Source organism: Lissotriton vulgaris, chromosome 2_1 (assembly GCF_964263255.1).
Source record: "Lissotriton vulgaris chromosome 2_1, aLisVul1.2, whole genome shotgun sequence".
Classification (NCBI taxonomy): domain Eukaryota; kingdom Metazoa; phylum Chordata; class Amphibia; order Caudata; family Salamandridae; genus Lissotriton; species Lissotriton vulgaris.
In genome coordinates, this window is record NC_141687.1 from 2,085,924,929 (window position 1) to 2,085,948,527 (window position 23,599).

The 23,599-nt window shown below is 45.4% G+C and overlaps 1 protein-coding gene across 1 annotated transcript in view; it reads right to left on the bottom strand.

Moving 5' to 3' along the window:
• The window catches only part of WDR72 (WD repeat domain 72), a 976,411-nt gene that overhangs the window by 731,377 nt on the left and 221,435 nt on the right, over positions 1–23,599 (bottom strand). The window contains exon 6 of the mRNA XM_086958315.1: positions 8,026–8,102. Within this exon, the coding sequence (XP_086814441.1) occupies positions 8,026–8,102 (77 nt within the window). The remainder of the gene's footprint in view (positions 1–8,025; positions 8,103–23,599) is intronic.

Sequence of the window (23,599 nt, forward strand, 5' to 3'; positions counted from 1 at the left end):
CCCATCAACGGCTTCACAGATGGTTATTCAGCTTTGTGCAGCCCACCTCCGGCACAGGCTTCTGTCTTGCCCCGCGGACGATTTTTTACTTCTATTTCAGAGACTAAATCTGAAGGTAAAGCTTTCAACTGGCACAAACCTGGTCTCTGTCTAGGAGTAGTAGTCCATCGAAGTTGACCTCAACTTCTGAATTTGAACCAGTTTAACGAGACTGGTTGTTGCAGTTAGGACTTGGTGCTATTTTTACTTAACCTTTTAATAATTTATATTTTTTATTCCTCTCCTTAGATTTTTGTCATTTTAGTGTGTGTCATATTGTTCAATTAAATATGCTCTTTATTTAAAAATTAGAGTGGGATTTTTATTGTGCTGTTTGTTTGGCTTCCTAACTTTTTTGTTGCTTCAAATGCTTTACACACTTTCTTATGTTATGACTTTTTTTCTTTGACACAACTACCAGGGGCTGAGTCTAGGTTTACATTTCTGAAACCTTCACTGGTCCCAACAGAACCAGGATTATCATTACTTGTGGTAGACTACTATCCACCCAAAATAATAATCCACTTTCTCACAGACAAGAAACTTGAAATACCTGTAAATTAACTGTACATATTTAAAAAATACAGCAGTTGGGAAAGTACAAATGAAGAATTTTTGATTCTGGTTATATAAACAATTTTTTCAATAGGTTCAAAACAAATCAAGATATTTTCCTTGGTGATGTGTAAATGATATATAGTTGCTGAAAATCTGTTTACCACACATTATAATTAGTGTAAAATATAGTTTTATCAATAAAATGGTATGTCTGTGCAAAGTTAGTCGCCATTCAAGTGGAAAATGGGCTATTTCTAATTGGGAATACACAATCACATAAAGCTTTAGTAAAATATTGACAAGCTCAAGTGTAATACAAAATGCACCACCAGCACCACTCTACACCCTTATCTCTCCCTTGCTCAATGGGCAATGCTCATTTGCTACACCTGTTCTTTGTGTAACCTTTGTTTCAAAATCCCTAGGACTTCAGTGATAAAGCCTTAATAGCAGCACCCCCGCTTTCAAAATTGCTCCAGCACCACTGCTTATTAATATTTAAAAGGGAAAGCTTTACCTGTCAAAAACGTTATTTTAACAGAGCACTCTGCAGGTGTTATAGAGCAGTGGCGAAACTACGCAGGGTAGGTCTGTTTGCACTGCCCCTCTAGTGAATGGCAAAATAGGTGATGCAGTCCAAAATTGGCTTGTAACTTCCATGCCTGTCAAAGGTAAGTGAAAAATGCCAAGGTAACCAAATTTAGAGATAGAGAACGAGGGCTTTAGTCCTGGCTAGCAGGGGTAAAGTGCACAGCGTTATGTAAGCCAGCAGTAAGTGTCCAAAAAAGGTCTATAATTTTGGGTGTCCAAGGAAATAGGTGGCTTTTCTAAAACATGTAATAATAAATTAATCGTGATTACATTCTTAACTATGTGTGATAATATTATCTTGCTTCCCTATGTTTATAACTCAAGATGTTTAATTGAACTGGCTCTATGTTGAAGATGTCTGAAAACATGATTTGAAGTAGATTTTTTTGCATTGTACTATATGCATTTATTTTATCATTTCAACTGTATACAGTAAATATTTGATTTTAATGGTTTTGATTTACATGTTCCTAATAAAACGAGAAAATAAATTTTAAATTACCAAAACGTAATTAAATCCAGCAAGTCTCCACATTGGCAATCTGTAATAGGCGTTCTAAGAGAAATGAGCATGCGCCTCCATTTGAGCCACTGATTTTTAAGATCGCACAATTATGGGTAACATTTTATCAGGAAAGAATCTTATCAACATAAATAGCATTCATTCAAGCTACTTCACCAGATTATTTAAGTGTGTTTATGCAGAGCTACATTTATTCCCCCAATGAAACCAATTACATTTAGCTATAATGTTTTAACTTTTTAAAAATATTTATTAGACATTGTTGAACTTGGCCCTTCTTGTAGGGTCATTCCCTAAATTGTGTGCTTTCCTCCGCCAAGGTCTTCTGCTGAAATCATTTTTGCTGGCTTTAAGACTGCTAACCAGTGCTAAACTGCTTGTTCTCTCTCGTTAAACATAGTAGAATTGGCTTATACACAATTGGCATATTTGATTTACATATATGTCCCTGGTAAAGTGGCACTACATGTTTCCACGGCCAGTAAATTAAATGCTACTAGTGGGACAGCAGCAATGATTGTGCCACACACTTAAGTAGCCCTTTAAACATGTCTCAGGCCTACCATTGCAGAGCCTGTGTGTGCAGTTTTAAACTGCCATCTTGACCTGGCAATCCAAAAACCTTTGTCAGGCTTACACATTTTTATATATATCTAAGTGACCCCTACGTCAGCCCAGAGGACAGGCTGCAATGTATTTTATAAGTTGGACATGCACTTTTGAATTTAACATGTCCTGGTAATGAAAAACTCTTATATTCAATTTTTACTACTGCAAGGCCTATCTCTCCCATAGGATTTCATTGGAGTTGAGGGGGGAGATTGGTTGGTGGAAGGGTGGAAAAACAAGAAAAAAGGAAAGTGGTACAATTTTGGACAAAGATTCGTTGAGAAGGACAATAACATGATTAGGGATCTGAGTGATGAGATATATAAACAATTAAATGGCAAGCATTAGAATATGCACTATTAATGCGGGAGGACTGAATGACTGGAGAAAGAGGCAGAGACTGGCATTCTTAGTAAGGCATGAAAGGATTGATATTATCTCTATACAAGAAACCCATCTCCCATGGTCAAAACGTAATCTACTTTCACTGGGTGGCTTTGAGTTAATAGCTTGCTCTACACAGACGTCTACAATCCGAGGTGTAGCTATACTAATTCGAGGTTCCCTAGGTAAAGCAAGGAAAGTGAAGGCGGATAGTAATGGGAGATGGGTAATTGCTGACTTAGACCTCGGTTTCTCGTTATGTGTGGTGTACGGCTCCAATCAAGATGAGCCTGAAATATTCGACTTTTTAGAAGCTGAACTTGTGGGTTGGGCTACACCGTTGATAATAGCTGGGGATTTTAATATTTCGGCTGATTGGGTCGGATCTGAACCATATGCAGGTCGTAAACCCAAGGTCTTTCAATCTATTCGATCTCTTCTGAGCTCTCATGGGATGCTCGATGTATGGGGGGCCAAAAACCCCTTGGATTTTGAATACACATACTTTTCTAATCCTGCCCAAAAATACACAAAATTAGATTACTTCCTGATCTCGTCCTCTGAGTTATTGAAAGTTGACGTACTTAAACTTCCTAAAGTGGTGTCTGACCATAACGCATTAATTCTTTCATATAGTATAGGTCAGAGGGAAAGAAAAAGTAATTCCTGGTCCTTTGAGAAAAAGCTCCTTAGTGATAAAAGATTTATAGATCTGAAAAAATTGGGTCCCACAATTCTTTGCAGCAAATAGGTACAGTGCATCTAGAAACACAGTCTGGGAAACTTTTAAGGCAGCATTGAGGGATGAAACTATTAGCTGTTCAGCAAGATTAAGAAAGGAAGATAGAATTAAGATTGAGGGTTTAATGAAAGAGTTAGTAAAAGTAGAAGAGCAACATACGACTGATATAATCAAAGGGGTTAATACCACTGCAACTCAGGAAGCTTTACTGACAATCAAAGCCGCACTCCAAAAAGAAGTAACTATGAAAGTCACAGGAGAATACCAATCAAATAGGGTTAAAAAATATGAGACCGGTGAGCAGGCAGGGAGAGCACTTGCCCTCAGGTTAAGGCAGGAAAAAACAAGAAACACTATTGTATGTATAGAAGAGGATGAGATCAGGTATACAGAAAGTAAGGACATATTAAGAGTATTCGAGAAATTTTATCAGCAGCTGTATGAGCAGGACGAACCTACTAAGAAACCAGGGGAAGGAATACGAGATCGGGCCCACTTTTAAAAGGCTCAGTCAAAAAAAAATTGGAAGAAGAAATTACATTATTAGAAGTAGCAGTTGCGTTGCGGGAATTGGCCTCAGGTAAAGCTTCAGGTCCCGATGGGATACCTTTAAAGTCTATAAAACAATAGAAACCAAAATCACTCCGCTTCTGGTAGATTTGTTTAATGGGGTTATGTGTACAGGATCAACACCCTCCTCTTGGAAAGAAACAAATATAGCAATCTTCCATAAAAAGGGGAAACTAGCGGAAAAGGCGGGGTCCTACCGACCCATTTCACTAATAAATTCTGATACTAAGCTTTATTCTAAAATTTTGGCAAAGAGGTTGGGCAGGGTCATTGGCGGTCTAGTATCCCCATGGCAGCATGGGTTTGTCCCCGGACGGGGTACAACGGATCATACCTGTAGGGCAATATCTTTGTTTGATGCCCAGGCTGCCGTGGGGGGAGGGGGGGGGGGATGTTGCTATGATCCTGCTCGACGCAGAGAAGGTGTTTGATCGTGTGGACTGGAGCTTTCTCTGGGCTATTTTAGAGGTGAGGGGATTTGGTCCCAATATTATAGGGGCCCTTAAAGCCATGTATGTAGAACCAACAGCTAAGGTAACAGCAATGGGCGAGAAATCAGGGGTTATACATATCAAAAGAGGGACTCGGCAAGGCTGTCCCTGTTCCCCTATTCTATTCATGCTGTATATTGACCCCCTTATACAGTGTATTCTTGACTGCCCAGAGATAGCTCCAGTGATATGCAATGGTTATTCAAGTAAAATACTGGCCTACGCTGACGATCTTGCAGTGTTAACAAATAATCCACAACAAACTCTTCCTATTCTAATTCAGATGGCTAAACTGTTTGGGGAAGAGTCAGGCTATCTTCTAAATGAAACAAAAACGCAGGTTATTTGTTCTAAAAATATCGCCAAAACTGACTATAGATCCGTCGACTCTGCCATATATTTAGGGGTAAAAATTAATGCCAATGTTGAGAAAATTGTAAGTGAGAATTATCTGCCACTTATTAAGGATATTGAGAAGGAATTAAAAAGAATAGATGTGCTACACCTCTCATTAATAGGAAGGGTAAATGCAGTTAAACTGTCTATGTTCCCTAGAGTTCTCTATTTATTTCGGGCCATCCCTTTAGCAATAGAGGACAGGATCATGAAACATCTTGAATCTATGTTTATCAGATTTGTATGGCAATATGGCAGGGTAAGGCGATCTACAAACTTAATGGCACTGCCCAGAGAAAGGGGTGGGAGTGGATTGCCGAATTTAAAGTTATATCATTGGGCCTGCTTGCCAACCCAAATGACTAATCTATTTCAAACTACATCTGTACCTGATATAACACCTGAGTTTGTAGATCAACAATGTCCGCCCCAGATATATAGGATGCTATTGGGTGAAAAGACTATAAATGTATTTCAGTGTGAATTGGAACGAAGCTTTTATAAAAAAACAAGATGGAAGACACTGATTGGCCCATGGAAGGGTTGGAAAGCAATTATGAAAATGTTTAATATCCCGAAAATCAATTCCTTTCTGCAACTGTATAACTCATCTCTCTTTCCTCAACTAAAAAATGATAATAATTTGCTGATGTGGAAAAGGCTGGGGCTTAGATCCTTGGGAGATTTAATGGAAGAAGGTGAAATTCTGGGGTTCGAAATGCTGCAGGAAAGATTTGGTATTCCAGCCAGACAGTCAATGGCTGGCTTATGGTCAAGTTACCAGGGCAATTAAGGCAGTCAGTCCACAGATTTCACATACAGCAGATTTTCCACTGATTGAGTTATTAAATAGAGGTTGTAGGAAGATTAAGATTTTATATAATTGCTTATTGGATCAAATCCTGTATGATATTGAGAAGGTTGAAACTAACTGGGCGACAAAATCAGGAGATTCTGATGTCGATCTGGATCTTGCTCTCGTATTGAATAAAAAAATATTCCGGGCATCAAACCTTCGCGCACAACACTACAAACCTATTTTTAATCTTTACCATACACCCGCGAAGATATTCGCCTGGGGTCTATGCGAGAATAATAATTGTCCCTGATGTAATGAAAGTCAGGCTGACTTTATACATATGTTTTCTTCCTGCAAACAGTTGGAAAATGTTAAAAAAGAAATAATGACATTTATGGAGGGGCTGCTTGGTCAGTCCATCGACCTATCCCCTACCTTAATTTTACTGGGTACAGACTCTAAGTTGTGTTTAAGCGAGGCTGAAAGAGATCTAATGTTTTTATCTGTTACTGTGCTTAGAATTTTACTTTCTGCGGCGTGGAAAGATACGAACCCCCCATCCTTTCAGATGTGGCTCTAGAGATTTCTAGGAATTCATAACATAGAATCCTGCCTCTATCAATATAAAGGCATGAGGCAGCGTAAGGAGGGTATTCGCCTATGGGCTCCTGTAACTAATTGGAGAATAGATAGAAATGGATAAAAATTTTGTTTGTCTCCAATTAATTGAAACTGATTTCTAACCCTATTTATCTATTCATTTTTCTCGTTCCCGCTAATAAGATGTAATTAAAAATGTATGTAAACATATCAAATATTTATCAAATTCTTATCATGTATGTAATAATTGTTGAAATTTGTCTATCTATGTACCATATTTATCAAAAAAATAAAATAAACAACAACAAAAAAAAAGGATTTCATTGGAGTTGCATTATTAAATGCTGTAAGAGTAATTTCCAAATGAGAAGAAATTATTGGTTAATATCAATGGCAGCCTTGACGACGACACCAGAGTCTGCATCACAGCCTCCCAGCTCTACGGGTACCGGCGCATCGCCCTGACTGCACATTGCATCCCTGACAACAGACTTTGCATCGCAATCCCTGTTAATGGTATCCTCAATGGTGGCACAACCGGACCTTGCACCCCAGTCTCACGGCATCTTGGAATTGATGGATCAGCGTGGCTGCACAACATATCTTTGATGCATATCAACACAATGCCCTGCAAACCAAGATTTAAGATGCCCTGTTCATCAGGTCTAACTGGATCCCTGAAGCCGGCCCATGCTCCCTTGTGGTCGGACTCAAATTGTGACATTATCCCAATCTGGCACGACCAGATATGCACAGTTGATGCCTTATGCCTTTTGGTGGTACTTTACAGAAAATTCAACATCTCCGGTTCAACTAATTGTTTTTTTGTCATTTTGTTCTTAGCTTATTTATTAAATTAAGATCTATTTTTCTACCTTGGTGTGGAGTTCTTTTTGTGTTGCATTTTCATAGTTTTACTGATTGAAGTGTTGCATCAATACTTTACACATAACAGAAGTTAAGCCCCTGACTGCTCTGTGCCAAGCTACCAGGTGGTTGAGCACAGGTTAATAAAGGATTTGCTCGTTCCACATCATTACAAGAATTGTGGTTACTGCTTGACCAGGGCTTACCTACAGTCATTCAACAACCCAATTTTTACAGACATTTTTTCATAGTAGATATAATAAAATATATTTAAGTATGTATTTTCAAATAGAACACCCACTGGTTGCAGGTAAGAGAATTCAGCATAAGTCAAACTGTTAAAGGTACGCCACCACCCTCCTAACAGTTCGATGTCCCACAACTACAGAGATTAAACCAAAGGCATATAGTGAAAAAACAATGTGGAATGGGTTGGCAAGGGAGTAAAATAAAAAAATTACAATTTACATGATATCTAAAATGTTTATTTTATTTATTTGCAGGCTCTCAGCACAAAACAAAATGGGTTTTGGCGGCCCACTGAATTCAGTGTGGAAGTTACATTTCAACAGAGTATCTTTGTAATGCAAGGGGAAAGATTTTGATCAGTTTCCTGTAAAAGTATTTTTTTTCTTATCCATATCTAAAGCGTGTTTCACAGCTTCAGTTTTACTACTGAGAACCCACAGCTGCATTTCCAGTGCCAGATTTTTTTGGGCGATAAAAAAATTCATGAACTGATCTTAGAGATCCATACTTGAGTAATATACCTTGCAGATATATGTGAACAGTACTGTGGATGTATTAGTACACGAGACACTCTACTGAATGGAATGTAAGTATTATACAAACTGACCTGTATACTAGTCACGGACGAAGAGAGGTTCCAAACTTTAAGATCTCCAGCAACAGATACTGCAACCAATGAGTCTTCTGTAAAATGCAATACAGACCTGTTTAGTATAAATAGCATGTGGAAATTAGAATACGACCAAGACCAATAAGGCTAAAGTATTTTTTTACGATAAATTGTAACATCTCACAGATGATCATTAACATACTTTTGAAGACGTTTTAACTATGCAATTTTCATTTGGCTACGGCCCAAATGAATAACTATTTATGTTCATTAACCCTTTTAGGGATGTTGTGATATTTTTCGGGCAGGGTGAATGACGTGGAACATGTGCCAATGTGCAACGGGAGCTGCCAAAGGAAACAAAACAGAAGTTCCTCATTCAATCATGCCCAAGTAGGTGAGCTGTCGAACTGTGGTGCAGCCTGCTGCACCTTATGCGAGATCGTTTGTTCTTTCTGGACCGCGTGTTGGACTAAGTGAAAAAAAAAACAGCTAATCAACAAGGATCAATATTAAAATGTGCCCGTACCCTTATCTGAGTAGTGTGTATCATCAAACCAGTGTCGGTGAAGAAAAGGATAGGGAAGCCCATCCAGGTGCTATCGAGCATCTTGTGCGAGGACCCCGTCCTTTCCTTCTGTATCAGAGCAGAAAATACACCAAGGTTAAAAACATAAAAAGAGAACATCTAATCCTCATGAACAGACTCTGAAAAAAGTATAATGCTCGGTTGAGGGCAGAGACGAAAGGCAAACATTTCTGTTCTTTGTTTCTTTCTCTTTAATTTGCCATCCATATACTATTTGTGGAATTGCTGTTCAGTCTGAGGCAAGATTGTCCCCACCTCGTGGGGTAACTATTAAATCAGCATTATATGTTGAACGCTATGCAGTCATGAATGCCCACTCCTGGTATACAATGTTCTGTTTCTTATGCATAGAAACAGAACATAAAAAGACCCTTTGGTTGCGAGCATCATGTGTTTCTATTCCTTTACAATATTAATTTACAATGTTTGCAATGCCAACTTGACTTTGCATTGTGGCCGCCACATTTGCCAGTGCTGCTTTACATTGGTTTTCTGTTTATGTTCACGATTGGGAAGCACATAACTGGTAATACTAGCTGTCATTTCTCATGTGATCAAGACCTACATATGGTCAAAACGCGTTATAGGATGTGAATAAAAAACGCAATTTCAGCATCACAATGGGGTCCTAAGTGTTCATGAACTGAATTGAACTTTTGTGAAGAGATTACAGCTGGCACGCTCTACCTGCATCATGTGCCACCCCTCATGCGTCTTGGGTCCCGAAAGGAGCTTTTCATGTGTGGTCGGATTACGGTGGGGCTTCTTGAATGGCCAAATCAGGCATTGCTACCCATCACTGAGAATAAACACCCAGGCAACTCTTCAGCTGCGATCATTCTCAAAGGTGAGCCTTTCTTCTCTACGGGCCTGTGGACGGGCGGGCACAGCACGTTGTAGGAATCACTGCTCACCCGCTCCAGTGACCTATGGGTTAGGGTCACCTTAACATTTCAGAGAGGTATGAGCGGGAGCGCTGGTGTAGTGTAGTGCGGCTCACTACCGATGTTCACCGCGGCTGCCAGTGGACCTCCACCGGCTGGGACAAGTGTCCTGCTTGAATTTTGTATTTGCATCACGATTACTCAGTTACTCGTGGAGGCAAGGGGAACCCACCAATCTCATGGAAGGGGAACACTGTCAGTCAGTCTATATTCACAGTGCAGTGAAGATATTTCTTCACAAATTAACCTGCTTTCAATCACACCAACATGGATGAGGATGAAGATGCTGAAAGAAGGGCAGCATCCCAGGCAATGTTTGCTAAGGTGTTGACCAAAGGGAATGGCGTATTAAAGGAAAGCTCAAAAGACTATCAACTGAATAATAGACTTAGAAGATTAGAAGAACTAAGCAGGTCAGAGGTATCGAAATAGTGGAAATCTACCTCGCTCTGAAATTATGTGGACAAGGGGATGATACCAAGGGAAATCCGTATCTACACAATACAGTCCTACAACTCACCCAACCATAAACTACTAAAAGAATGGCCTGACAATTCTGCTGCTAGTTCTAAACACATGTTGGAGATTTTGATTAAATTTGCATGGATAGATAAAGAAGCTCTGCTGCGTAATAAAAAGTCTATCAGAGGCGAATTAATATTGAGACCAGAGAAGGACATGATTGAAAAATGTATGGAAGCAATGAAAACCTGCATGACCAAAATGAGGATGATATCAAAGCGAGGAAGCAGAAAAAACTCCAAAGGGACTGTGAGGACTATGAGAGTGGGAGAATTCTGATGTTCAACCAGAAATACTACAAAGTACTCAACTCCACAACAGAGGAAAGGATAAAGGACCACACTTCCTGAAAATGCACTTAAAACACTACGAACCTTCGAGGCTACTCAGATCTGGACAACAAAATCTGATTGCGATACCCAAGTTTAAGCGATCAAACTGGGGAGGAAGAAGTTTCCTAGTTCACGCAGCACGGTCCTGGAATCTACTACCACTGGATATAAAAAACAGCCCAACATTGGAAATATTTAGAAAGAAAATTAAAACATGGCTATTCAGTGTATAAATTGTGCTAACCACAGACCTGTTCAGGACAATGGACAAATCATAGCGCCAAGACGCCTCCGGGCATTTGTGCGCTTTAGAAATGGATAAATCAAATCAAATCAAATCAGGAACCAGCTGTATCTACGATTCTACCGGAAACGCCATTTCTGAACCAGGAACGATAAGCGTCAATGAGACCAATACGTCAAACACTTCTAAAAATATAGGGGCAGATTTATGTTGCCTGATCGGCAGAGATGCGCCAGGAAAGATACGACACGCAATTTTATCCTTGCGCCACCCATGATGAACCACATTTACAATGCGGCGCACCATGGCGCAGGAATAAACAGATGCGTGTTGCATCTAGGGCGTGAAGTTGGCGCAGTGCTGAAGGTGTGTTGCGTACGGCACGCAACTCCAGCACTATTCCAACTTGCCCTATCTCTAACGTGGTGCGTCAAGCCTTACGCCTGCTTCAAGCAGGCGCAGGGTTTTGACACATCAGCGTTGGGAAAGTGACTCAGTGAAATCTTGTAGATTTCACTGAGTCACTTTTCAGGGGCGTTTCTGCGACGGAATGCCCCCCGCGAGGAAACGCCCACAAGAAACCTGACGCAGGTTTCATGTGGCGCAGGACCTTACACCGTGACGCATCTCCATAGATGCGTCACGATGTCAGTATGTCGCAACGTGGCGCAGGGTTTACACAGCCGCTGCGTCACAGAAGTGACGCAACGGCTGCGCAAAAGTGCCGCAAGTCCGACATAAATCTGCCCCATAGTCTCAGACAGTGAACAAACAGACAAACTGATGATATTTTGGATGAGTACGACAGGGCCGGCAGACAACAAGAGGGACAACAGTACTGAAGAGTCAGGGACAGGGTCAAGAGGAAGAAGTTGGGGAGGAGTTGGCAGAGGCAACAAAAGAAGCAGAGGAAGAGGGTGCACGGGAAACAAGGCTAGAGGCTCCAGCCGGTTTATAATAATTATTATGGAAATAGTAAATAGAACAATAATTAACCTCTCCAACTGACCCCCTTCTGACTAACAAGATTACACAGTGCCGGAGACTCTCGCTCTGCCCTACGGAACAATTTAATTACGCTGAAACATGCATTGACATGTACAAACTTGCGAGGAAGTTGAAAATTAGAGTGGCACTGTTTACAAAATGCTAAACACAGGGGGGATGTACTGTGATTTGAACAGCAGTGATACCCACACCCTTCCTGTACTACATAAATTAGAGACATACAGTGAAACAGGTGAAGCTCCCCATGATCACCATGGGTTAATGGATGAGTTAGGCATTACATAAGATCATGCCGCATCTGCTGACTTTAAACCCTGTTCTACTTTTATTCCCACACTGCCTCATGACAACATCAATCCCTTTCATGACACCATAACTAAAAGCCTTATGAGCTTCGGACATAAAACATGGAAGAAAGGCATCTCTCCAACCAGTCTCTCATATAGTCTGTGGAATCACTGGCGACTGATGCCAACATCATCATACACCTTGCAGATAAAGGGGGACGGGTGGTGCTATTCAATAGGAACATGTAGATTGAGGAGGCCATGTGCTAACTTGGTGACAATAAGGCCTATGTTTCCATCAACAGAGAGTCATATGCCAACAGAATCACTGAAATGTGGAGCAAATTCTCAGACTGGAGGGATAGGAGGGTTACTGGAGTGGGAAGAATACTGCTTCCTGAAAAAGATTACCCTAAATGACCCATGCTATATCTCCTCTCCAAGGCACACAAGAATAACCTTAAATCCCCAGGGAGACCTACAGTTTCTCCCATGGATAGTGCCCTGGAGAACATTTTGATGTATATAGACCATTTCCTGAGGGAGTATGTCATGTACCTGCCCTCCCATTTGAGGGATACACAAGACTTCGTAGGCAAACTAGAAAGTATCTAATGGGAGAAGGATTACTTGCTTGTGACACTTGTCATCAACTCATTATACACTATCATTGACCATAAGGAAGGTATCCAGGCTTGCAGACATTTTTTGCGGGCCAGACCTGTCAGATATCTTGCCCACACTGACATGATCCTGGTGATAAGACACTGTCTCTCCAAAAACATCTTCTCATTTAACGGCTCCATGTATAAACAAATACTCAGGCCCATGATAGCAACATTTTTTGCTCCAAGTTTTGCCAACCTCCTCCTCGGGTGGTGGGAGGAGGGCATCCTCAACACCCCTGATGATTTCGGCAAATGCGAACAGATTATGAAATGGTTGTGATGAAATGTGTTACTTACCTGTAACAGCAGTTATCCAGTATTGGTGTCTTTCATAGATTCACATGCCTGAATCATTCCCCGTCGCCGAGACGGGAGCCTCCGGTACATAAAAAAGTAATGTCCTAAGGACATACATAGAGAATATAGGCCGAAGGGCCTCCCCTTTTGGGGCCTTTCCACGTCCTTATGTAAAAAGGACCTAACTCTCATCGTTAGCCAATCAGCTCCGACCTCCCTCTAGAACCTTCCCGGGAGGAGCCTCAGTCCCTCAGATTTTCGTACGCACCCCGCTAGGGTGTCGCAATGTATACATAGAGGTATGTGAGTCCTTACCGGGGAGGCGGGAGGGTTGCATGTGAATCTATGAAAGACACCAATACTGGATAACTGCTGTTACAGGTAAGTAACGCATTTCTTATCCAGTATTTGGGTGTCTTTCATAGATTCACATGCCTGAATCAGAGTAGTTAGCAGTTACACATGCATAGTGGTAAAGCACATTCCCACAACTAGCAGGTCTGCATAAATCACAGACCATGTGAGAGAAACATGGTAATATACAGTCATGCATATAGCAGAGATAAACAAAGACCATGAAGAATGTGCATACCTGGATGGCGGGACGAGGTAAGGCTCACCTTATTGGAAGAGATGTCGCAACACCGCTTGTCCCACTGCAGCGTCCTTCTGCAGTTCGATGTCCAGGCAGTAGTGTCTGGAGAAGGTGTGCGGGGACTTCCAGGTCGCCGCTCGGCAGATGTCCAGGATCGTCACCCCAGCGAATAGCGCCGCTGACGTTGACATCGCTCTGGTAGAGTGGGCAGCCACTCGGTCCGTCAAAGGCCGTCCGGCCTGATCATGGCAGAAAGCAATCGCTGAAGAAATCCAGCGGGAGATGCTCTGTTTCGTCAAGGGCAACCCCATGCGCGGGTTGCTGTAGGCCACAAAGAGTTGAGAAGACTTTCTGACGTCTTTGGTTCTGTCCAAGTAGAATTTGAGACACCTTTTGAGGTCCAAGGAATGCAGCGCCCTTTCCGCTGCCGTGGAAGGGTTCGCAAAGAACGACTTGAGGACAATTGGTTCGTTCAGATGAAAGTCCGACGGCACCTTAGGGATGAATTTAGGGTTGGGCCTGAGTACCACTCGGTCGTGCCTGAATTGGAGATACGGTTCCTGAATAGACAGCGCCTGAAGTTCGCTGACCCGTCTGGCTGACGTCAGGGCTAGCAGGAGTGCCGTTTTCCAGGAAAGATGTTTGAGTGAGGCCCGGTGTATGGGCTCGAATGGGTGTTTCATGAGTTGGTTGAGTACCAAGTTCAATTGCCAGGTTGGAGGGACTTTCCGAGGCCTCGGAAAGGATCTGTAGAGCCCTTTCAGAAATTGCTTTATCAGTCGACTGGACCAGAGGGAGGGTCCAGATGGGGTCCTGGTGAATCTTGAAATCGCAGCCAGATGAACCTTAATGGAGGCGTGAGCCAGCCCCGATTGAGCCAGGTGGAGGAGGTACGGTAGCAGCTGTACCGGGGTGACCCGGAGGGGGTATAAGTCGTGTCCCGAACACCACAGGCAGAACCTCTTCCACTTCAGCGAGTAGGTCTTGTTTGTGCTGCCCGCCCTCGCCTTGGCTAGTACGGCCCTGCAGTCCTGCGGGATCTCTAGGTCTCCGAACTCTCGGTGCTCAGGAGCCAGGCCGATAAGTTGAGCGATCGGAGGTTCGGGTGGTGTACCTGGCCTCCGGACATCGTTAAGAGGTTCGGGTGTTGTTGCAGGTGAATCGGGGGCCTGATGGACAGGCGAAGCAGGTCCAAGAACCAATGTTGTCTCGGCCAGTACGGAGCAATCAGTATCAGGGTGCACGGTTCCGTCTTCATCTTCCGGAGGAGCCTCGGTATCAGCGGGAACGGAGGAAAAGCGTACGCAAACACGCTGAACCAGCCGATGGAAAAAGCATTTCCCAGTGACCCCCGTTGGGGATGCCAGCTTGCGTAGCTTTGGCATTTGGCGTTCCCTGCCGTCGCAAAGAGATCGATCCTCGGGGTCCCCCATTGCGAGAAGACGTGGGCTACCGTGTCGCCGTTCAGCTCCCATTCGTGGGAGAGAGAGGTCTGTCTGCTGAGGGCGTCCGCTATAGTGTTGTCTTTTCCGGGAACGTACTCCGCTTTGAGGGAGAGCCCGTGCGCCACCAGCCAGTTCCAGATTTTTTGCGATTCTCGTGAGAGAGAGAGAGATCGCGTTCCCCCTTGTTTGTTCAGGTAGTGCATCGTCGTGGTGTTGTCTGTTTTGACGAGCACCTGGGAAGTTCCGATACGTGGTAGGAAGGCCTGCAGAGCCAGATACACTGCTCTTAGCTCCAGTAGGTTGATGTGTAGTTGTTTCTCCTGGGCGTCCCATTTTCCGCTGACGCGAAGGTCCAACAGTACTGCTCCCCAGCCTTCCAGCGAGGCGTCTGTCGTGATGACCAGTGGTGCCGGTGGCAGGAGGAACTGCAATCCGGCCGTCAGGTGCGTTCGGTTTCTCCACCACAGAAGGGCCTTTGTGATGGCCGGTGTGATCGTGATAATGTCCTCGAAGGAGCCGGAACTCTGTTTCCATTGTCTCGCCAGCGCCTCCTGCAGGGGACGCATGCGGAGCCTGCAGTGGGGTATGAGGAGAATACACGAAGACATCATTCCTAGCAAGGAGGTGAATGTCCGTACCTTGATGCGAGGCTTCTTGGCCACCGCCGCGGCCAGGGACAGTATTTTGTTGGTCCTGTCCTCCGAGGGGAAAGCCTTCGCGCGCTTCGTGTCCAGGGTAGCCCCTAGGAAGGTGATCCTCGTTGAGGGGGTAATGCAGGATTTCTTGAGGTTGATCGTCAGACCCAGCTGTTGAAAAAGAGCGCTGCAGGCGTTGGATGAAGCCGTCGTGCCTTCCGGGGAAGGCGCCTTCACCAGCCAGTCGTCCAGGTAGGGGAACACCTGGTGACCTCTTTGCCGCAGGAAGGCTGCAACTGGCGCCAAGCACTTCGTGAAGATACGAGGTGCGGATTTGAGGCCGAAAGGCAAAACCCGGAACTGGTAATGTCTGCCCGCTATTTCGAACCGTAGGTACTTCCTGTGCCTTACGAGGATGGGTATATGGTAGTAGGCGTCTTGTAAGTCCAGGGAGACCATCGAGTGTCCTCTTTCCAGTGCTCCCAGGATCTCCTGGATTGTGACCATCCGGAAGGATTGACTCCGCAGGAAGGCATTGAGCGCCCGGAGGTCTAAGATCGGCCTCCACTTGTCCCCTTTCTGTTGGACTAGGAAGAAGTGGGAATAAAAACCCTTCCCCTTCTGGGACTTTGGGACCCTTTCGATGGCTCCCTTGACCAACATGGCGGATACTTCCTGGAGAAGGAGGTGCAGGTGTTTGTGAGCACGCTTCAGCGGAGGAGTGTTGGGAGGGGTGTTGACCAGTTCGAGGCAATGTCCAAATTGAATTATTTGTAGTACCCACCGATCCGTAGTGATTTTTTGCCAATTTTGGAGGAAGTGGGTCAGTTTTCCCCCAATTCGAAAGGATTGAGACGGTGGTGGGACTGGCTGGAGTAAATGGTCACTGGCGGCCGCCAGTGCCCTTCTTGGCGGATTTGCCTCTAAAGGACGACCTCCCATAGGACGACTGTCTGGACTGTTGTTTGTGCTGGGGCTGGTTCCTGTTGCCGTAGGAATAGGACGACCGATTCTGGTAGGAACCTCTGTAGGAGTACTGACCTCTGGAGCGGCCTCCCCGAAAGGACTGGTTCCTGGACTGGAGGGAGCCCAGAGCCCTCGCCGTATCGGTGTCTTTTTGATGGCCTGGAGTGCTTCGTCAATCTTCTCCCCAAAGAGGAATTGACCATCGAACGGCATGTCCAGCACCTTAGATTGGACCTCCTGCCGAAAGGACGTTGCTTTGAGCCAGCCTTGGCGGCGGAGCACGGCAGCCCCGGCCAATTGGCGGAATCCCGTCATGGCTGCGTCGATGGCGCAGTCGATAATTTCTGCCGCGGAGTTTTGTCCTTCCGCTAGAAGAGCTTTCACCTCGTCCTGGACCGCGGCTGGCAGACCTTGCAGATAGGGAGCTATGTCTTCCCATAGCTGACGGTTGTAGCGGCCCAGGAGGGCGATGGAATTCGCCACCTTGATGGACATGGCGGACGTGGTAGAGAACCGTTTGCCTATGGTGTCCAGCTTCCTTCCTTCCTTGTCAGGGGGCGCAGACAGGGGCGAGGAGGGGTTGCGGGATTGTTTTTGGGCCGCCTGAGTCACAACCGAGTCCGGTTTGGGGTGGCCGGTCAGGCAGGCAGGTGCGGTGTTCGGGGCCTTATATTTTTTGTCTAGGCGCGGAACCACCGCAGGCACCGAAGCAGGCGTGAGCATCAGCTTCTTGCCCTGTTCCCACAGAAAGTCTATAAGTGGAATAGACTTGGCCAATTTCTGGCTGTGTTCCTTGAAATCATGGAGGAAGCATTCCGTTTCCGCGGATTCCACTGCCATGTGAAACCTCCTTGCAGCTCTGTCTACTAGTTTGTGGAAACCCCCCACGTCCGCCGCCTCAGAGTGGCGCGGTCGCGGGGATGCCGGGGTAGACGAATGGTGTGATGACGCAGCATCGGCATCGTCGTCGTCTCTGTGGTCCGAGGCGACGTCTTGCACTTCGCCTTCCTCTAAGTCCGTCTCCTCCTCCTCGCTTTCCGATGAGGCCTCCGCCTGAGTTTGCGGTCGAGTGCGAGGTTGGGGTAGGTTCCGAGGACGGGCCTGGGGATCGGAAGGTGGCAAGGCCGATGGTTGCGTGACCGGCACCTGTGTACCGCTGTCGGCGTCCGGGAACCGCTGTTTATAGTCCTGCACCAGGGACTTTAAATCGTTGACCAGAGACAGTGGCAAACAGATCATCGGGGTGTTCACCGTGTCGACGTTCAGGGAGCGCCCCTGATACATAACTTCGTCCCGGATCTCGTGGACGTCCTGGTGTTCCTCTTGAACCTCCTGTTCTTCGTCTGACTCCTCACTCTGGAGTGTCTCCTGTTCTTGCTCGGGTGCCAACTCCACCGTTGGGTGAACCGAGGGCGTTGGAGTCGAGTGAATAGAGACTTCGACCAATCTCGATTCCTTCCAAGATGGCGCCGGGGTCTCTTCCGACGACGTGCGTGAAGATGGCGCGCCCGCCTTGTGCGTTGGTGACTTGGGCACCTCTGTTAGGGTCGAGGTCATCAAATTTTGCGGGGAAAGGAGTTTCGCCGGCTTACTGGTGGTAGGGCCTGGGACTTGAGATACCTTTGTCGAAGGCTTGCCTTTTGAACTTGACTTCGACCGTTTAGGTGACGATCCTTCGGTATGAGATGTTTTCGGTGAAGGCGTACCTGTAGATTTAGACCTCTTAGGTGACGAAGACGCTGTGTTCGTACCGGATGAAGGTTTCAGAGGAATGGTCGAGGAGACCGGTGCGCCTGAGGACGCAGTGGAGGTCGTCGTGGCCGTCGTGGAGGGCGATGAGGCCGTAGTGGTCGACACCGTGGTCGTGACCGAGGTGGTCCGCTTAGTAGATGGAGCGGGCTTCTTGAACCTCTGGCCATCCTTAACAGACACGGAGGAGGTGGTGGAACGTGCCTCCGAAGGTTTCCTGTGCGCCTTCTTAGGAGGAGTGTCTGTCTCTCCAGGGGACTGCACCCTGGGTCTCTTCTTGGAGACTTTGGAGGTCGCGGAGACACTACCCTCGGAAGATTCCAGAGTGTCTCGGACCTTAAGCCTGTCGAGCCATTCGCGAAGGCGAGTTTCCCTTTCTTTGACAGTCTTCTTTGGGAAGGCTCTACACACCCTACACTTGTCAGTGACGTGGTCAGGGTACAGGCAATATAAGCACAGGTCGTGCTTGTCCTCCGCTTGAATCCGCTGTTTGCCGCAGGAGGGACAGGCCCGTAGAAGGGCTGTTTTCTGCGAGTCCGCCATGGACGAAGCTTTCTTATTAGAGTCCGACATGTAGTCGAAGATTGGATATATATCCTTTCCGTATGAAGTGTACTTCAGCGAAGTTTGTAGACTTCGAAGCCAGGAAAACCTGAAGAGCTCAGGTTGGAGACTCCCTAGCACAACGTGCGGTAGAAAATCTGAGGGACTGAGGCTCCTCCCGGGAAGGTTCTAGAGGGAGGTCGGAGCTGATTGGCTAACGATGAGAGTTAGGTCCTTTTTACATAAGGACGTGGAAAGGCCCCAAAAGGGGAGGCCCTTCGGCCTATATTCTCTATGTATGTCCTTAGGACATTACTTTTTTATGTACCGGAGGCTCCCGTCTCGGCGACGGGGAATGATTCAGGCATGTGAATCTATGAAAGACACCCAAATACTGGATAAACATAGACGGCCTGTACATTATTTAGGAGGGTGCAGAGACAGAAGCAGTACACTTCATTGACAAACTCAATAACACCCATAATCCAATTCTGTCCCACACCATGAGCAGAATCTCAGTTGAATACCTTGATGTCAAGAGAGATTGTCGAATCCAGGATACTCATCAAATATTTCCACCACTCAACTGCAGTGTACAGTCTGGTACATGCCTTAAGCAGCCATGCTGCTGATGCCCTCAAGTGGAGTATCCCCTTTGGGAAGCTGCTGAGGGCCAAAAGTTATTGCAATACTGAGGAATCCTTTCTGATGGAACAAACTATCATGATTGACAGATTCAGAGAGAAAGGCTATCTGAAGTAGGTTCTCAATAGAGCCATGGACAAAGCCAAAAATGTTACTGGAGAAAAAACTCTTTTTGCTAATTTCTTTGACTCTGAACCCAACAGCATGATGGGACCAAGAATGTAAATGTAAATGTACAGGAATTTATATAGCGCAAATCACTAAGCGGTTTCTAAGCGCTTGCTTAGGGAACCCGTCCTGGTATTCCCCTGTGAGATAACCCCAGCAGGGTATCCACAAGGTAAAAGCCAGGCATCCCGCCGCGAGGGGCCGTTGTGGAGATTAAGCAAGCTATTGCCCAGAGTCGCAGAGTGTGAACCCGTGAATCGAGTAGGCACCGGAGGAATTGTCGAGTCCATGGACATTTTAGGACTCAAGACCCCGCCGAGCCGGGAATTGAACCCTGGTCCCGGGCTGACCTCTGCTTCCAGGTCTGCCTCCTCTAACCAGTGAGCCACACTTCTCCACAAGAATCATCACGACCTTCAACAACAGTCCCAAGGATATTCACAAAATCCTGACAAAAAAACTAGGACATATTTAAAAGCGACCCTGTAATCAGGCACACTATACAAGACAGACCCAGGGTCACTTACAGAATGGGACACAGTCTCAGGAACATGTTGGTCCACAGTGATATCTCCATCAAAAATCTGATTGGTCAACCTAATCTTTAGGGTTTCTTTCCCATGTGGCCATTGGAAAGCCTGTTAAAAGAGCATTATGCACAAGAAATACTCCACACCAAGCCCAGGCCAAATCTGGAGGATCACACATTTTCTCACATGTAGTTCTTGTTTTTTTTCTGGACTGTGCGTTGGACTATCTCGCACCACGCACAGCATGCTGCACCACATTGCACAACTCAACCACTTGGGCATGATTGAATGAGGGGATTTATGCTTTGCTACCTATGGCACTTTGGCACATTACCACGTCTTTCATACTGTCTGATGGTCAATGGTCTTCAAAGTATTCAACAAGAGCGACACACTATCTGGTCTGCCTCTCACTATCAAATCTTTTCGCTGGAGTCTTGTAACTGCCATTCTTTTGCCCTGACGTACACTAGGTCGACACATTCCAACCTTGTACTTGTATATTCTTGCATCTAACAGATGCATTCTACAGGCATTTCAGCAAACCACTGTGGACATTGAGGAACTGACCATCTTTTCTTTGTCTCTTTCTCTTTAATTTGCCAACCATGTACTATTTACGGAATTACTGTTCAGTCTGAGGCAAGATTGCACCCACCACATGGGGTAACACTATTATATCAGCATGATATGTTGAGCGCTACTCAGTCATAAATGCCCATTCCTGCTCTGATTTTCATGCATAGAATACCACAGTTGAGACAGAAGCTGCATGTTTGTAATGCCAACTTGGCTTTCCATCATGGCTGGCAAAATTTCCCACTGTTGCTTTACACAGGTCCTTTGTTTACGTCCATGATTGGGAAGCACCTAACTGATAACGATCTCTGTTTCGCAAGTGTTCAACAAACGCATTACAGGATGTGAATAAAGAAACAATATCAGCATCACAACGGTGTCCTGAACGTACGTGGATCTAATTGAACTTTTGTGAGGAGATTCATGCGGCATGCTCTACAGGCATCACCTGCCTCCCCTTCACAGGTCTTGAGGACCAGAAGGAGCTTTACGTGTGAGGATATATAGACATATACACTTAAGTGGAGTTTCCCTTATGGAGAGTTCCTTAAGGTGAGACATTGTTGCTCCAATGAAACAGACTTTAAGGAACAAGCTAGTGAGATGCTTAAAGATTACGAATGAGGAGTTATCCAGAAATTATCTTGAATGATGCCTTGAGAAGAGCAGGATTGAAAAGACGGGAAATATTACTGAGAACTAAGGATAATAGTGAGGAATAGAAGAATAAAACTCAGATCAGATACATTGCGGACTATAATACATTGAGGGGAAAGTAAAACATTTACTAATAGATAATTGGAAAATCTTGCAAATTGTTGAAGATTTGAGAGAGACACTTTCTGAAGCATCAAACATTACTTACATAAAAGCTCAATCCCTAGGAGATCTAACATGCCGTTACAAACCAGTTCATGAGCAAGGGAATATGAATACTTGGCTTCCGACCAAAGGAAAGGCCTTTTCAAATGAGCTAAATGCAAATCCTCTAAATAAGGCCAAAATAAAAGGGAATATGCGTATGTATATGGAAGGGAATACAAAATACAGGAGAGAATTACATGTGAAATAGAATCAGTAGTGTATGTCATGGAATGCATCTGTGGAATGAAATACGTGAGCAGTACTGTTAGATTTGGGGATCTCTAGTTGGCACAGGTAGGTACTTGTGACAAATAGGGACACTTGCCTCTAGTCAGGGTAAGGGGGTACAATCCTAAAATAACCCCTGCCCCCTGCTCACCCCCTTGGTAGCTTGGCACAAGCAGACAGGCTTATCTCAGACGCAGGGTGTAAAGCATTTGTGACCACATACAGTAACCCAGTGACAACCCTACAGATGGACACCATACAGTTGTATATTAAAAATAAGTATTCTTTATATAGACTTAACACAAGACCACAAACGACAAAAATACACAATACTATACTTAAGTAGTAGTTTTAGCTTAGTTCAATTTCAGTTCCTAAGATGCAACACTTTGTGCCAATGTACCTTACGATGCGTTGCGCTTCCACAACAAGCAATGTTGCAGCAATGCAAATGCTGCAAAGTTCCGGTGCAAAGAAATAAAGACGTGAAGATCTTCCAGATGCGGCACGCTTCTCTGATGATGCGAGAAGTCTAGATTTAATAAGTCCGCTGCGGCGGCAACACCCTAATTAAGTGATGCGATGGCAACAGCTACAGCTGCAACACTCTTCTCCGACGTTTGCAAGAAGATTCTACACAATGCGACAATTACAGTGGCGACATCCAAGATGCGACGGCAGCAGCTCCGATGGCGGCGCGCTTCTCCAGAGGATGCGAGGTGCTTACCTCAATGCGGTGCAATACGACAGCTACAGCGCCGACATTCAAAATGCGACGGCAGCAGCAATGGCGACACGCTTCCTCTTCGTTGTGGGACGCTTCTCTCGATGCGGTGCAATACATCAGCTTCAGCGCCGACATTCAAGCTGCGATGGCAGCAGCAGCGATGGCGACACACTTCCAATTTGTTGCGGGACGCTTCTCTCGATACCGTGCAATACGACAACTACAGCGCCGACATTCACAATGCAATGGCGGCAGCAGCAGCGATGGCAACACGCTTCTTCCTCGTTGAGTCGTGCTTCCAGCTCTTTGCGACACGCAGTCCCTCAGAGGCCCAAAACAGCAGCAGGCAGTTCCAAAGAACTCTGGGGAGCTGGGGTTTGAAGTCTGTTGTCCCTGAGACTTCAGCAGGAGGCAAGCTCTTTTCCAAGCCCTTGGAGATCCTTCACAAGTTGAAAGTAAAGCACACAAAGTTCTTTCTCCTCTCTTTGGCAGTCAGGCAACTTCTGCAGGCCAATCCCCTAATCAGCACTTCAGCTTAGGAATAGTCTCTCCTCAGTTTCTTCAGGTTCCTCTCCTCGGCAGAGGCTTCTTCTTGTAGTCCAAAAGTGATCTAATTTCCAGGGATCAGGGTCCCAATATTTATACCCCAAAATGTTTTGTCCTCTGAGGGCAGAGGGACCTTTGCCCAGTCCAAACCAGTTCTAGAGCACTCTGTTTACAGGACTCCTACAGGAGGTGGAGCCAGCATTGTGGAGGGAAAGCACTGCCCTGGTACACTTTGCTGACAAGATACCTTCTCTTCATTCACTGTGCAGGGCAGAGACATCAGCTGCACCCCAGGAGGTGGAGCCAGCATTGTGAAAGGCAGGCACAGCCCTATTCAGGTCCCAGGCACAACTCCTCCCACCCATCTTGATGCAGACCTCTCTATTCACCACTGGGCTGACTCATTCTGTCTCTTGGAATCCCCCAGCCCTGACACTCAAAAACACCAGACAAGGAACAC